The following is a 17339-nucleotide window of genomic DNA, read 5'->3' as shown; positions in this document are numbered from 1 at the left end:
TTAGAAAATAATTTTCTTCCAGCCTGTGCAAGAAGGGCAACAGTGCAGCCGGTTTGCAGAACATGCAGGTCCCCAGGGTGAACCTGCACTCTGGCAGAGCAATTCAAGGGGATCCAGGACCACTTTGTGGAAATTACAAATGTCCCAGAGCCACCGATCCACACCATAACCCCTTTGCTCTGGCCACCGGCTCCAGGCAGAAGCTTTCCTGTGACCCTTCTGCTGCGCGGGGTGCTTGAGACTCTCCTCGCGTTTGCCAGCTCAGCCCACAGACGGTGTTTGTGCAAGGTCCTTCTCGGGTAGGGTGGCAAATCTGGGGCTTCGGCACAACCTGAGTGTTTTGGAGGGGCCGCACAGCACTGGTGGACTTGTTCCTGGATGTCAGGGCTGCAGACATCCCTCCCGACATCCTTTCTGGGAAAGATTTGGGAGGAGGAGGGAGAGATGAGATCAGACTTTCAATGAACTTTCCCTGATGGAAAAGGCAAAGCAATTACATTAGCCCTTCTGAGTTGTGCTCCTGCTTACCGGGGCACAGGCCTTTCTCTTTCAAATGCAGATGAAAGCACTGTTGGGTGCCTTTACCTTCCTGTGGGAGTTTTGGGGTGGGTAAAGGTGATGAGGAGAGGGCTCTCCTCAGAAATTCCTCTCCCCTTTTCTGCAGGCTGCCCGAGCACCCTCTTAGCTTTTAGGGTGCAGCAGCCCCACAATGTGGGGCTGCTCTTCCTGGAAAGCAACTAGGAAAGCTCTGCGTTCAGTGCACTCCAGTGCTGGGGCCCACCACGGACTGCCCAGTGCTTGTAACCCCATGGCTGGGCTAGGGGGGGTGATACCTGGTCTGCTTCACAAAGCACCCCGAGCGTTACGGATAACAAGTAGGCATGGCAGGGTAATGTGGAAATGCGTGAATGTCTCAGGAAAGTAGCGTCCCAGGCCATGGAGTGGTCTGAGCATGGTTAATGCATTGGTCTGGATGTTAGATGGCTGGTGTAAGACACGTCCCCTGCAAGAGGGGGCTTTTGCAATGATGCAGTGGTGGTCTTGCAGGTTTTTTATGGAACAGGGCTGACAGTGTCCAGGGGAGCCCAGCCTGCAAGGCCACGGGTTGGCAAAGAAGCTGCTCTCAGCCGTCGTAGCTTGGCTGAAACCCTGCACCAAAACTGAGCAAGAAAACCACTGAGCAGATGGGAAGTGGCTCTTAGAGCCCAGACGCCGTCCCCTGTGACAGATGTTGGCTCAGATTGGGGGCAGCCGTCAAGGACGCTGATTTTACATTTCTATCCAAGCGTTTACTGCTGTATAATCCTTAGAATATTTTTTTTTCCCCATGCCACACCTAGTGCGTGGCACTGCCAAGTCTCTTTTCCCCAGACACATGCCCTAAGCCAGGCAGATGGGCAGATGCACATGGCTGGAGCGCATCCCGTGGCAGAGAGGAGCTTGCCATCTAATGGACACTTCTCTGCTGTGCACCTGCAGCTGAATTAGGACTGCTTTGCCATGTTGAGACCCTGGCCCGTGAGCCGTGAAACATGATCACAGCTGAAATGTCTGTATTTAAGACAGCTGATCGCATCAAGTGTGTTCGTTACTGAGGACAGGCTGGTGGTCAGCTGATTTCAGCTCGCAGCCGTCTGTGCAGCCTCACTTTTCTAAGTTTGTGGGTTTTCAATGCTTAGGTGCAACAAGTGCAGCTTCAGCCTTGCCTTTCACCCCCTTTGCAGAATGCCTGTGGTCAGCTAAAATGCAGGACTGATCCAGCTATGAAAAATAATTGTGGTTGATCACTGCCCTAGTCTAGTCTAGTTCCCCACACTGGCTCAGCATGAAGGAGTGGGGAGACAGGACTGCAGAAGGAAAAAGAATTGATATCATAAAACACAAGGTGTGAGGAAGTCTGATGTCTCCTGAAGATGCCAGGTTAAGTGGCAGTGGCCACCAGCACACTGATTTTCAAATGTTTTGCACAAGGAAAGCAGCTGGAATTACTAGCTCAGACAGCACAGGGCTAACTAACTCAGACAGGCTTTCCAGGCTCTGAGTTAGTGGTGGACCAGGTGAACTACAGGATGGGAAAAGCATCTCAGAGGTACTTGCCAGTAGGTCTGGTGGACCTGCCGTTTTGTTAGCAATTGTGTGTCTGTACATCAGTGAGATCTACCTCATTAAGCAGATCTCAGTCCCATAGTCTGGACAGCAGTGCTAAGGAGAGGACAGTGTCATGCTGGCTGTACTGGAGCACGTCCACAAGCATATAGCATATTGAATGTGATCAGTGCCAAAGAGATGCCTCCCTCTTGCTGCTTCAGTTTTTCCCCAGGAATAGCTTCACACACTCATGGCTTTCATGACCTGCAATTGTTTGGTCTTTGACAAAGACCTGGAGTAACAACCAAGTATCTGTCTCTGTTTTTTCAGTTGTTTACATATAGGGATTTTAGATAACATTACCTCCTGCTGAGATTTCTCCTCCCTGGCTGCCCAGGAGCTAGGTCTCCTCTTTTAGAAGTGCCTGCCCAGTAAGTTTTGCAGCTCATCTCTTGGTGCAGAAGGAGTCACCTTCCTCAGGGGACATGCCTCGCATCTGGACTGCATACACTGCAGTGTGTCAGCACCATCTGGACAGCAACTTACCACAGCATTGGAAGGGGAAAGCAGATGGAGAGTAAAATAGGGAAAAAGGAGAATATAAAAAACCCCTTCTCTGCATTGGGAAAATGTCTTGAACATTATTATTGCATCCTGCAAAGACCACTTTGCTAGTCAGGGAAATTCTCCCCTTCCTTTTCCTGGTTTCTCAGCCTAAAAAAATAGGTAAGGAATTTCCCACAGGCTCTGGAGGTCTTTTAGAGTCAATAGGGAGAAAGAGGGATGTCCATATATCTACAGCTTGACTTGGTGATTTGCTTTGGCTCTTGGATGAGAAGCAGGATGTGCCCACAGTGTTTGTCTCTGTGGACTTTGAAAGGAGTCCAGACCAGCACAGAGGACAGCCACATTTGTTATCTAAATATCACTCTAGATGTCTCCCCATGAGATTACTTCAGTGAAGTGCTTTCATTTAAATTCAACCCATAACTTACTTGCATGATCATTTTTCAGTTGAGTGCTATAGAGAGGGGCTTGCACAGGGCGGAGGCAGTGGTTGGTGTGGTTCTGTTACAAGCCTTTTGCAGTCCTACCATCCTGGCACACCTTGCTTGCCTCCATCTGTAGTTCAGCTTTCTTTGTCTTCTGTTTCACATCTTTACTGTTCCCCTTCTCCAGGGACAGCCCTCGCAATAAGCAAGTGATTGCTAGGGATCCCGTGTCTCGGGGGTATTTGACCCAAAGGCTACAGGCAGGACTGCTTGCCACATTCAGAAGGACGATGTTGGACTTCTTTGCTTCTTCTGAAATGCTTTGGTTCATCTGAAATGCTTTGGTGCAACTGGGCCTGGATTTTCCTCCAGCTACAGGGTCATCCTTGAAATGTAGTCATGATCTTTACTGTGATGACACAGGCCATGTGCTTATGGAAGTTTTGTTCCTGTAGCAGCTTCACATTTGGACCAGAAATACTGAAGTAAACCAGTAACTTAGCTCATCATCCCAGTCCCTTCAATCTGATGGAAATGTTATTCACCTCTGGAAGGGCAGCTGCATCCTGATTCCCATCTCCATCTGCTCACCCTGCTTCCCACCTTTGTACAGAAAGTGAGATCAGGGAACCCAATCTGGCCAAAAACTAAAAAAAAAGCAGAGAAAATTTTCTGCAAGGTCATATGTACACTAACGCGGGCACAAGAGGGGCAAAAGAATCACGTGTCTGAAGGCTGAGGAGGGAGCAAGACCACCACCTTCAGTGGCACCACCCACTTACATCCAGTTGATACGACCACAGAACTGTTTTGCTTGGCCTTGGTGAGCTTGGTGCAGAAATAAAATTAAAAAAAACCCCAACAATAAAAAGCTATGTTCCAGCAAGCATAGCTGAGCATCAAATTTACTAACATAAGTATTCCCATGAAAGGCAGTGAGTGAGTAAATAAATAGAAATTGCTGTACCTGCAGGAGAGTAGTTCATACTGCTATAAATACTGTACTCTGCCATATTGCCAGGTTTCAATACAGAAACGCAGTAAATATTGCGTAAGTTATCAGGGGAGTCTCAATATTGCCAACCACACCTGTTAAAGAAACCACAAATGAGATCTGAAAACAAATCTGAGGTTGGATTAAAAACCACGGGTTCAAAATAAATAAATGTTGGTGTCGTTTGTTTGCCTTTTGCCTTCAGGGCCTTCAAGGTGCAACGGTGCAACGTGCTGTTGCTGCATCTTCTTCACAAAGAAGGAGGCAGCAATCTCCCTTTAATGAAGAAGCAGATGAAATTCCTACCTAATCAAATGATTCAAGAACCTGGTGCTTTAAATATTTATGATAAAATGCCACACTTCTGCTAAAACTGGGACAATTGGACACACAAGCATTTGTTTCAGGGGATGCTCATTTTCTATGGAAAGACGTAGCGGGATGCAACAAGTAGTGGTATTACTTTTAAGGTATTACTTCAGCAGTTATAGTAGGATTTTCCAAAATAAGAGCAAAGCTAAATATATGATAAATACCGTATCTTATTGTCAATATAGTCAGATTAATTATTTAGAGACCATTCAGTGTACCAAGGAGTTTGTTACGCTGAAATCAAGGCAGGTTTCCTGGACTAGCTGGGCTTTAACGTCTGTGTAAGGCCGATACCGAACATACAGAGAGATCAAGCTCAGCCCCTGCTTGTGTAACCCTCCATCCTGCTTTCCTAAAAAAAAGAAAGCAAGTTCTTCTAAGCATGTCCAGATTTTCTCATTTAAAATTATTTTTTTTTCCCCCTTTAAGAGCAATCCAATTTTCCCAACAGCTAAGTTGCTCTGAGACTTACAAATATAGAAAAAAAAATTTTTAAATATTTTAAACAATTAATTTCAGCTGGTTTAGAATTAACCAAGCAGAAAATTCTAATTACAACATATGGAAAATTAGTTTTTAATTAAATATTTATTCTTAATAAATTAAAATAATAAGCATGCGTGAACTATCCCAGGATCTGTGTTTCATACAAGGAAAATCGCGCTGCTGGTGGTCAGAGCTAGTACATCTGCTCCCAGCTCCTTCAAAGAGCGTGTGTCACCTTCTCCCACAGCAACTCTGATGGAATGGAAACAGTGCAAGAACAGAAAAGGTATTAATAGTATAAAGCTAGATTTTTACACTGTCATACGCAGATATTTCTACAGAAGTGCTATTTTGAAAGCCGCTGTTTAATGTGACTTCAGCTAGACTTAAGCAGATGCTTAAAGTTAACCATCTGCTTAATGGCTGCTAGGATTAGGGATGGATTTAAATAGAGCTTTTAGTTCTTCCTTAACATAGTGTCACTCTCTTTGTGCCTTAATGGAGCACTTATGCCCAGGGTTCATCTTAAGTGTTTGATTAGCGCTAGTGATTTCGCTTACACGTCTAAAGTTAAGAATATGATGGGTGTTGGATTGTATCTGGATCTTAATTGTCTCCACAGTTCTGGCTCACAGCCATGTTCAGCAGTAAATAAGCACGCAAAGAAGTCCTGCATCTAGGAACAGGAAATGCCAGAAATCAGGAGAAGGAGAAAATAAACTTAAAACAATCCTGACACACGTGTTCGTGTTCCCAGCCCCTACCAGAGCTGTGCCATGCAAAGAGGAGATCCCTCCTTCTCTGTCCTGATGCCTTCAGGCCACCCATGTCTTGCTGCTAGATTAAGAGCAAGTGAATTTCTATGACTTGAGAGTGATTTAAAACCAGTTGACGAGTTAAGAGTCTGCTTATCTTGATCCTCACGTTGTTTATAACGTGGCACGTTTATCACTCCTAAGCCAGATCGGGGGCTGGAAAAGCCCTACTGCGCTCTACTCCGTGCAGGCTGGCAGCCCACCCTCCCCACTCCGGTGTCTGGGCATCCTCCCGTAATTCCCTGGGTGACAGGACAAGCACCTGGCCTGAGCCGTTTGGTTCTGTGGGAACCCAAATAAGATTTTTTTTTTTTCTCTGTGAATGATTTTTTCTTTCTTTTTCTTGGAGTGTAACAAGCAAGGAGGCTTCTGCTTTTACCTTTGTGCTAAATCTTGTGTCTTTTCAGTATAAAGAGCGAACAAGATGGGACAGGCAGGCACCCCTGGCTGTTGCCTAAGGTACAGCAGCGAACAAGGTCTTTGACTTCTGCTCTCAAAGTGGGAGCGCGGTCCAGCCCCAGCAGACTCACAAGAGAGCCCTTCTTGCAGTTATTCCATCCTCCCTTTTTGTTTCTCTTTATTCTTCATGAAAGAGGGGAAAAATAGGGGGAGGACTTTGTGTTCCCTTTCCTTCTCCTTCCTGCCAGTACCTTGGGGTTAAAAACGACCATGTGTTTCTTCCAAAGGTATTAGCATAATTATCTCTCCACTCTGAATGTGCAATAGCTGGCTGTGTTCCATGAAAGATTACATTTAACTAATCCTGCTTTACAAACCCATACTATTTATATCTTCTAAAATCAACTTCATCTTCAGAAACGCCCTTTAAAGGCCACATTTTGTTCTACTCTGACCATATGTTTTTGCCGCGATCTGCACATTTTAGATGTGTTCCCAAAGGTTAGCATCCAGGACTGCTCCCCCAGATGCTGTTTGTGCATTGCTGCCTACCATTAGTCATGCAGCCTGCTCAGCTGTTTGATTTTTGAGAAAATCGGTCCATATTTACCTAATTACTTTGTGTTTGGGAAGTCAGTGTGAAGTTCTCAAACACAGAGGGGATCCCAGACACTGACTGTCAACACCAGCTAAGTTTGTCCTGTGGGATTTGCCACTAGCCGTGCAGAGCTTTCCCTCCCCGAAAATCCTTGTTCTTTCTCTTCCTCTGGATTTCTTCTATTCATTTCACCACTTCTTTTTCCTGATTTATACTGGAACGTGGAAGAAAGGACAACACAAAGTAAATTAAAACCAAAGAAAATCAGAGCAAATAAAATATGAAATGCTATGGAGACATTTGAAGCTCTGGATTAAAAGTGAGTTCAAACATTCCCATTTGGAGGTGTGGGGATCATCATAGTTACTGCTCTCTAAAAGCAGAGGTATTGCTGTTGAGAAATTCCCATGCAGGACATATCTCTCTTCCAGAGCCTCCTGCTAGTGAGCCTAGCAAGGCTCTGTTAACATGGGAAAAAACTGCCCTTTTTGATAGACCTCATAGTCCACTGTCTACACAAAGGAAAAAAATACTTCTTCATTAAGAAAACAGCCTTTCCAAAGATGCTTCAAAACGTACCAGTTTCCTTGGAGAGAGATATTTGGAGCTCTGTGTAACCTTTATCTTCACAGCAGTGTTGCTGGTTTTTAAAATAACATTTTAGCCAAGATTGGGAAAAATTCTTCTTGTGGTTTTGTTTTTCTGTGGGTGTACATTTTAGCTGCAGTTGCTCAAAACCAAAAGTTGTATTTTCCTCATACCCAGCTCTTCCAGACAGTTTGCTTTTGCAGTTTGGCACTTTGATGCTTTTGAAAGAGTCAGCGAGTACCTACAGAAACGCGCGGTGAAGGAGAGTTGTGCTTGTGTGTAGGGAGCTCATGGGTGGGCACAGTTTACGTGGTTCTTGTTCCATCACTGGGTACAAGGTGTGTGTGGGAGGAAGAGAACCCACTGTGAATGAGTGTTGTTCATGCTTCCAACAGAGGAGACTTGTTTTTGTGAGTGAACTTGAAGCCTTGCTGTGTGAGACAATCCTCTTTGTGCTACCCATCTTTACTCAGATGTTTGGGGGAGAAGGATTATTTTCCACCTGGTTTTTGGCATAGTTTAGTGGGCCATCCCGGTTTTCTGAAGCAGTCAGAAGTAACCTCCAGAAGTTCAGTGCCCAGTGCAGCTGTGTAGTTTCCAGCTGTGGCTGTACATTCACCTTCTCCTTAATCTTTTACAGTTCTTTTAAGCCTTCATCTCCTATAGTCTTAAAATAACGAATGAACAATACCCATTGCTGTGAAGCTGTTACAGATGCAATTCACATATATGCCTGTTGCAAAGTTACAAAGATAAAGAAGTGAAAAGACCCCTCTCCCCACCTACGCTCTGCTTCTCTGCCATGAGAACCAGGTGGTACATACATATACACATCAGCATCTACATGCACTCTTGTGTTACATGCCTGTAGATATACATGGACACTCAAATTAAAAAAAAAACAAACCCTACTGATAAGAAATGCTGTAGCAAGTCCAACAGAAAAATTACAGCTTTCCATCAGAAACTTTCTCAGTTAGAGCAAGTTCATCACTCAGAGCGATGGTTTCTGCCATTTCATTCATTTTCTGGGTAGACTATACTCTGCCTGTAACTATGTGTAAGTATTTACAGTTTAGAAAGACTCCCATTTAAACTGTAAAAACAAGAGGATAAAAAGCAGCAAATGACCGAGTTGAAGTTTCCCATGAAATCTTAACTCACACCGTTTTTAGTTACTGGATGGATATTTTCCAAATAAAATATCTGTCTTAGGCTGTGCTTGGACAGAGTATCTCTGGGCGTGAGTCACTGCTGGGCAGTGAGGGATGCTCGCAGCAGTTCCAAGATGTGGGAAGCACGAGATGGATGACAGCTCGGGGAGGCGGCAAGGGGAAGGGCTTCTTGGAAAAAGCCTGGGCTTGTTGGTTAATCAGAGCCTCTCAAAATCACTTTGGTTTCTTGTTCCTTAAGTTTCAAACACTTGCAATATGATTTTGGGAAGCATTGAGCTCCAGCAAGCTGCCACAGCCGTAGCCGGGCAGAGCGTGCTCCTGCGGCTGGCAGGGGAGGGATGGGCAAGCCTGGGGTTGAACTGGGCTGGGGGGAGCATTTCCAGTCCTCCTCCTGTTACTGTGTGGCCACGGGGAAGTGATTCCATCTGCCTTCATCATTTTCCCCACATGTAAACCAGGAACAGTTGCACCTGCCTTACCTTCCCCATAAAAGTGGTATGATTAATTAGCATCTGATTTATGCTTGCAAAATCCCATTAAAAATCCCCTGTGTGATCTGAAAAGCCTGACCTGAGTGTTCCATGCCTGTTCCTCAAAAGTAATAAAACCTTGCAGATGCAAGTACAATTACTCTCTGGCTCAGCTTAAATCTGAGGCTGACAGATCCCACCCGGCCTGCGACGGGAGGCTGGAAGCTCTTTGTGAGACTTCGATGAGCGCTAGAGGAAAGCCTGCGTGGAAAATCACAGTTCCATAGTCAGTGCAGGATTTGGATGGCGTGGGATACTAAAGAACAGGGCCATTCACCGCTTAATGAGGATTAAAATAACTCTTGAATAGCTGCCTTATTCCCTGAGCATCCTGTTCAATGAATGAGTCACAGGATTACAGTTGAAAAATAGACTGGAATGGTAGAACAAAAACCTGACATAATGAATATCAAATTAAGGGTTCAGGGACAGCCTTTAAGTTGGCATTTCCAACATTTTTAATAGCTGACATGCTGACTTTACTAGTAGCTTAATTTTGGTTTTTTGTCTATGGTGCCCCTTCCTACAGTCCCATTTTTAGGGGTCAGGTTGTTGGGGTATCGTTAGCCAGGTGCAGAAACACTCTGCAAGCAGGGTATTCACAGCATAGAAGTATAAAGTAATTAGCTATTGGCTAATGTACACGAAAGACAGCTGGGATTTAATGATCTATTAGGCTGAGTAGTGAGATGCTCATCACCTTTGGTAAGGCTCTGCAGAGTTCTCCCTTAGGAGGGGTGCGTGGGCTTCACCTCCCCAGTTCCCTGTCATGGCTCCCAGTGTCTGCCACCATCTCAGCCCAGTCTAAACTAATGGGAAAAGGCTTTGTACAACAAAGGGTTGCTGCCTGCTCCCCTTGCCCAGGCACCCTGCTCAGCAGGTAAAGGACGTTTGCTCAAGTGTTCACCTCTGGACTACAAATTGTGAGTAGAAAATGCCGGAGGAGGGCAGGCAGATGATAAATGGGTAGCTTTATACTGAAAGTATTTACATTCTCATCACCAGTTTTTGGTCTGCTTTCCTCCTTGCCTTTGGGATATGCATTTCTCTCAGTTCCTAAAGCCTGAAGTCTTTTGTCGTGTTTAAGTACTCTGGAAGATTAGCCCTTGAAAGGGATTTTCTCTTCATTAATGCAGATGCCAAACAGTTATCTTGTCATCAGAAAAATAAAGGGCTTGTTCCATCCTTCTCTGAAAATCTCAGCTGGGAAATAAGGGTGAAGGTAGGCAAATGCTGAGATTGCTGAAAAGACCAGAGGGGCAGAAGGCAAGGAATTGTATTTCATAGGCTGATTGCTCCCGTTTAGCACATTTCTTTGGTCCTGTTGACTATAGACTTCAGAGCAGTTCCCAGTGCTTTAATAAATACCGTAAAACTAATGCAAAATACTGCATGACAGTCAGAACTATCATATATCAGTAATATAGTTGGCATATATTAAAAATATCCTTGCTTTACGGTTTTTATAAGGAACTTTATTAGGAAAGACAGACTGGAAAATACAGCATTTTCTTTTCATAATCTGACACTTGCCATTTTTTCCATTATAGAACACAATAAATCTAGTTTTTATTAACAATAAACACATGCAAAATCCCTGTGACTGAAAAAATATACCCTAGAGAAGACTAAAACCAAGTACCTAAAAGTCCTTATGCAAAAATATTGTTTCTTAAGAGGATCTCCTGGATAAGAAGTGCAATGGGAACTCTTTGGGGGCTGATGTGCTCTGAGCACTCATGGCGCCCATTGCCCAGAGACGTCTGAGGGAGTTCGTGTTACCCCAACGCCAATTGCTCAGCTGCTGCAGGACCATAAAACACTCTGCATGTTCACTGGGAAAAATAATAGCTTTGTGTTTTATCGTCCTTTGTGGAAAAGATGATTGAGCTTCTTGAAATCAATCATTAGATGCCATGGCTGGCACCAGACTCTTTTCAAAAATGCACGTGTGCTCTCAGTGAAATTTCAGGACTTATTAGAGGGATCTCTCCTCTCTATCTTCAAGCACAGGTTGGGGACACTAAGGAGAGAGGCTTTGGAGGAAGTTTAGGAGATGGCCTGAACTTCTGTCACACAGCTGCCTGAGCCCTCACTCCAGGCACACAGAAACCACCTCTTCCTTCAGACGATGACTAGTCTGACCATGCTGGGCTGCCGGGCCATCTATGTGTCACCTCCATGGAGAAGTGTGAGGCAGTGATAGGGAGAAGAGAGAGAGGGAGGACTCAGTGGTGGTGCACAGGCTCATTTGCTTTCCTAGGCACTGAACTTAGAAGAAGATTTCTCCTTTTCAGGGGCCAAGATACCACTGCCAGCAGCAGAAGTAGGGTGGTAGGGCCCATGGTGCTGGCACTGGGGGCCATGGAGGTGCAGAGTGGGGAGCCTGGTTGGGGACTGCTCTGGTTGAACGTACTGTGTGTTGCGTGTTCAGCTGAGACGCTTCCCCAAGGGCTTGTGGGACAAACAGGCTCCTCTGCAGGGATACGGAGATGGAGCTGCCCTGCTCCTGTGGGCAGCAGCCTACTTTTGGGCTAGTTTCACTGCACTCTAAGCTAGGCACATACTTACTGGTGGATCCTACCTCAGCACTGAGAGCTTCTGGAGTGCTTAGGTAGATTGGTAGCTGGAGCAGAAGGACCACCTCAGCATGGCAGCAAGGCCATCTAGGCAGAAATTTGTCCCTTAGCATTTCCCAGTACCTGCAGACTTCTCTTTCTCCCTTCAATCTTCTCATCCCCTTCAACAGCATCTTCCCTTCTCCTTTCATAAATGCATCCCATCACAGAGTGCCCTTCCCCACATGGGTGCAAAGTTGTATCTCCCAGAGCTGTGGTTGCTGGTTTCACATATAGACCACAGATACCATAGAATCAGAGAATGGTTTGGGTTGGAAGGGACCTTCAAAGATCATCTAGTCCAACCCCCCTGCAAGGAGCAGGAACATCTCCAACCAGATGAGGTTGCTCAGAGCCTCATCCAACCTGGCCTTGAATGCTTATAATAATGTGAGATGCAGCATTTTGTTCTGTTCTTACTCTGTGAACCCATTTCCTTTGGAAAGAAACCTGAAGTCCTTAAAGACCCCATCTATCCACTTGTCTTATCCTGGACTGCAAAGGGGCTGTGAGCACTGGCTTCCCTTCTGTGCCAGTAAAATGTCTGATTCTTTCTGCTGGTTATTGTGTCTGATCACTTCTCCAGCTGTGCTCAGAAATTTCATATTGTGATCTGGTAGTTCAGAGCCCTGTGAATCCTTTGTTTCCCTGATGGAGTTTCTGAGTAAATAGCGCTGAACTCAGATCCTTGTCTCTACAATAGATGTTCTTCTGCCTAACTGGCACTTCACAATTAACAGCATTATCTTGTTAAACCTGAAGAGGTGCAGGAAGACTCAACCATCATTTTAAAGCATTTTATTGTTTAGGAAGTGTTTGCAATAGGCTACAGAAGTGGTAAATGAAGCCCAGTGCTGCATTCAGATGCCTGATTAGCTCAGTCACATCAATGTGCCAATAATTTGGAGTCTGACTGTTTTGGATGCTGTTTCTTAAGCAGTAGCCTCAAAGCCTCCCTTCCCTGAGCTTTTTACAGGGAACGGAAGGGGAAAGAGAAAGTGAAAGTACTGGGGGTGAAATGGAAAGCTGATCAGAATCAGAAGACAATAGTTCCTGTTCATGCAGATGCAGGTGTAATTGTCCTCAGTGAAAACACAATTTCACCCAGAGGTGGGGTTGTGAGAGTGAGTGCATGCATGGGAGTGCTCTGTGTTTTCAGGAGAGAGAAATCTCTGCTGTTTCCCTTCTATAACAATTAATGTGTTAAAGTTACTTTTGCTACTGTTTTAACTGCTTGCTTTTCACACCCACAACTGTCTCCATCTTTGTGTAACCAGCTCCTGTAGCGTGTAAGCAACATTATTTGAGAAGAGGACAAGTATTTCTGATGTTTGGATGTTTTCTGCAGTTTGATTTGTAAATTAGCTTTGCTGTAGCCAGGCTGGAAGTCCTTGCTGTCCTTAGCTTCCCTGCATGACCGCAGCCCTACGCCTGGCTGAGACCCAGAGGGATTATCATAGGAACCACAGGCTACTATGCAAAGCACGTTGAAGGATGGAGACCTCCTGGGAAGACACCCCACTTTCTAAGGCTTTCAGGAGAGCAGTGGCTGTATAGCCATTCGGTCATGCTCAATGAACTTATCAGCTGCAAATGTCACAGAGAGGTCACCAAAAAAATACAGCAGGCTCATTACTCGCTACCTTGTTTTCAATTTTTAAAAATAGATCTAATAACTTATAAATAAGCTAATAAGCGGTCGGTAAAAATAACCAATAAAATGTGTGATGGACCTCAAGTTAAACACGAGGTAGCAATGTGCCCTTGTGGCAAAGGCGGCCTCCAGCATCCTGGACTGCAGGATGCTGCTGCCAGCAGCCAAAGGGAGGTGATCCTTCCCCTCTGCTCGGTACTGGTGAGAAACATCTGTAGTGCTGGGAGTGGTGATGGGCTCTCCAGTACAGGAGAGAGACAAACAAAGTAGAGTAGATCCAGAGAAAGGCCAGGAAGATGTTTAAGGGACTGGAGCATCTGTTGCAATGGGAGAGGCTGAGATCTGGGTCTTTTCAGCCTGGAGAAGAGAAGGCTCAGGGGGATCTGATCAATGTATGTACACAACTGATGGGTAAGTAAAGAAGATAGACCCAAACTCTTCTCGGTGGCACCCAGTGACAGGACAAGGGGCAATGAGGACAAATTGTAATGCAGAAAATTCCATGTAAAAATAAGAAAAGACTTTATTACTGTGAGAATAGTTGAACACTGGAAGAGGATTTAGATTTTCCATCCTTCAAGATATTCAAAACCCTAGTGAATGTGGACCTGGGCAACCCGCTCTAGCTGACCCTGCTTTGAGCAAGGAGGTGAACTAGGTTATCTGCAGAGGTGCCTCCAGCCTCAGTGATTCTGTGATTCTATGAACTTGATAACAGAAAAACAACAGTAAGAGAGAAATAGTTGTTCTTGAGACACAGACATCCCTAATGTACACTGTACAGATCAGCTGCCTTTGTAACCTAAAAGCCAAAAAATTCTACATAGAGGAGATCTCTCCGAAGCTGTGTCTGGCAGTCCTAGCAGCTCTGTTCCTGGGTATAATGACTAAACACCAGTCTAAGAGTAATATTCAAAACACATTTCTGCTTGACAGTGTCATGAACTGAGTGATTAAATCTATATATACTGACCCAGACCTTAGCCTCACAGCTTTTCAGAAGCACAGAATATTTAGATTGTCTAAGAAAATAATCAAGTTGCTGATTGACAAGCCTAATGATCTAGAAATATCTACATGTGGAAGAATTTTCTAGTAAGAAAGTGTTTTCTTAGTTCTGAAAAAAAAAAAAAACAAAAAACCAAAAGATCTAATAGGAGTTGAAGCCAGATGATTCAGTTAAGATTTAAAGCATATTGTGGTTTTGGTAATGAAGACTTAAAATACTGCAACTATTTCTTTTAGGCATGTATCAGACTTACCATCACACGCAGTCTTTTAAAATCATATTGCTGAAAAGGTTTGTTTGAACTCCAGAAACAGTTAAAATGTATAAATCAGTGAGCAGAGTTCTGTATCATGCTTGCTGGAAACTAGATGGAAAGTGTCCCATCTGATTCAAAATTTGAAAAAAACCTGCATACAGTTACAGGAATTCCAGAAATATCCCGTTTTTTATTTCTCCCACCCATCCTTCAGTCCAGTTTTCATGTTAAAGTGAAATTAAACAATATGGAGGAAGATAAACTGAAGTAAAGGTACAAAAGTAGTTTGTGCAGGATTTTTGCTTGCTAAAAGTAACGAGCACTGGAGGATCCAAGGGAAAATTCTAAGTTAGGAGACCTGTGGGCCAGTTCTTCAAGGGCATTTTAGTTGTCTGTGTGAATTTGGTCTCCTTTCAAGACTTGCTCATCACATACTGGTAGCCAGGTTAATATCCTTTCTACATTTTCAGCTGGCTGTGTATATAATGAGTGCTGATTTTCTAGATGGAGAAGTAAGCAAGCTAAGGTGTCCAGTCTCTTGTCATCCAAATAAATAACCTCTGATTTTAATCCTGGCTGTACACTGACATTCAGCGTGCGGTGCAGGGAGATGAGGTTTCAGTGAGATAAAGTAGCAGCCAACATGGATTTCTCAGGAACAAATCACGTCAGGCTAATTTTTTTTTTTTTTTTTTTTTTTTTTACTGTGTTTTGTGGCCAGGGAGAAATAGCTTAAATTAAGGATTATGGCCTTAGCAAGATTTTCAGCAGTTTCTGGGAAAGTGATCTGAGACTAATTTGAGAACCATGTTCTGAATGAACTTGTGTAGGGTAGATGCCATAATGGCTAGCTGACCATAAAAGGTGAGTAAATATCAGGAACAGGAGGAACTGATGTGGTTCTGCATTTAGTCTTTTTGTTACTGGTGGAAAAGGAATTTGCTTATTAAATTTGCAGATTATATGAAGCTTGGATCACCACAAGTCCATTAGAGGATGGAATTAGAATTTAAACTGTTCTTGACAAATTGGAGAAATATATTGAAAATAAATTGATTAAATGGAGAAAAATGCTACATGTTGAGCTGAAACAAGAATACTGAAAAGCCTTGTACCTGTTGAAGAACAATTGAACAGGTAGCAGTTCTTTGGAAACTCAATAAGGAATCATAAAGGGTCACAAAGTTTACATGAACCAGGAAATGAAAAATATGACACAAGATTGTGTGAAGAAGATTTGGATGACTGAGAAAAATCCAGCCAGTCCATTCTGTACTGGTAAGGTGTCTGCTCAGAAACTTGTCTCAGACTGCATTCCTGACTTGAGAAGGATCTAGGTCAACTGGAGAGAGCACAGGATGCTAGAACGAGAATACTCAAAGGCAAAAAAAAAAAGTTTTATAGGGAAACATAAAGGAAATGGCATTGTTTAGCTTGAAGAACAAGGTAAGGGAGCGCATAGTAACAGCCTTGTCATAAAGAGCTGTTGCAGAAATAAGGGGGGTTTTCTCCATGTCGCTGCTAGGCAGGAAAGAAGCATTTGGCCTAAAAAGCAGTAAGAAAGACCTAAAGAAACAGGTGTTCTGGGGAGAAAGTGAAATATCAGTGAGAGGCTTTTAAGAATAGCAGACTAGACATCAGACTAGCCCATACTGCACCAAGAGAGCATGAGATGCAAGATTTCTTGAAATCTCTTCTCACCCTACAGTTCCATAATGAGTGGTAAAGATCTGGACAAAGAGTTCATTCTTTACTGAGGCCTTGTCTGGAAACTAAAGATGATAGAAGTTTATCAGCAGTTACTCATCTGATGATTATTACAGTGAGAAAGAAAGTTAGTTGTTTTCCAATCTGAAGGGTACTTACTAACCACAATGGTAGCAGTCGTTCTGCCATTGATTTGCCTCCTGTTTTGCGGCATGGTGCATTTAATGCTGAATGCATTGGGTCTTAGAGGCTTCTCGCCTCTCAAGGGAGGGAGATCAACTCTACCTCCTGTATTTATGAGGCTACTTCTTTGATTTTTCCCTGTATTCACACAGGACATTGCTGTTGTGGTTGTGGCCAGAGTGGGAGAGTGGTTTTTGGGTAGCTGGGGCTAATGTCCCAAAAGCCTCCATGCTGGGTGGAGATGGAGCAGTGGAGTAGGGGCTGCGAGGTTCCAGCAGTTCCACCACTGATGTTGGTACGCCGGTTGTGGTTTGCTCCTGTCTGAAAACACTTCTTACCTTTGCAGATAGCTTTAATTTGCAGGCTCAGCAGAAGGGGAGCGGTTTCCCATTATCATGTTCTTCTTGCATCTGGAATTTTAAGTGAACTAGATAAGAGTCTTCTGCTTTCTTAAGCGTTTTCCTCTCCTTTCTGTAATCATGCTGAGACTTCCTGTGAATACTGTGAGCTGTAATTATCATCTGCAGATCAGTGGGTATACTAAGCTGTTTCTTAAAGGGATGTTTTTTTTTCTGTGAATTTCAGATGACCAAGAACAAAATTATAATCACCTGATACTAAACAGTGCCACCCAGACACCTACACATGGTAAGAGAAAACAAAGAGCAAAATTACACATGTTGTAACTTTCCTCTGCCACCCAGTAATATTTACTGGTATCAAAGTATGTTTAATGTTAATAGAAAGGTTCCTATGGCAATGATGCATGAATGATGGCTTCCATTAACATTAAACATCGGACCATATTTTTATATAGTGCTCACAATGAAATATGGCCCAGTCTTCTATAACTTTACCTATCAAACTCGTGTTTC

The 17339-nt window shown here is 43.9% G+C and overlaps 1 protein-coding gene across 1 annotated transcript in view; it reads left to right on the top strand.

Moving 5' to 3' along the window:
• The window catches only part of SHISA6 (shisa family member 6), a 222218-nt gene that overhangs the window by 186448 nt on the left and 18431 nt on the right, over positions 1-17339 (top strand). Inside the window, exon 4 of the mRNA XM_086762397.1 lies at positions 17050-17112. Coding sequence (XP_086618523.1) covers positions 17050-17112 — 63 coding nt within the window. The remainder of the gene's footprint in view (positions 1-17049; positions 17113-17339) is intronic.

This window comes from Chlamydotis macqueenii, chromosome 18 (assembly GCF_036417535.1).
Source record: "Chlamydotis macqueenii isolate bChlMac1 chromosome 18, bChlMac1.mat, whole genome shotgun sequence".
In the NCBI taxonomy this organism is placed as follows: Eukaryota; Metazoa; Chordata; class Aves; order Otidiformes; family Otididae; genus Chlamydotis; species Chlamydotis macqueenii.
This window is presented reverse-complemented; position numbering and strand designations above follow the sequence as displayed.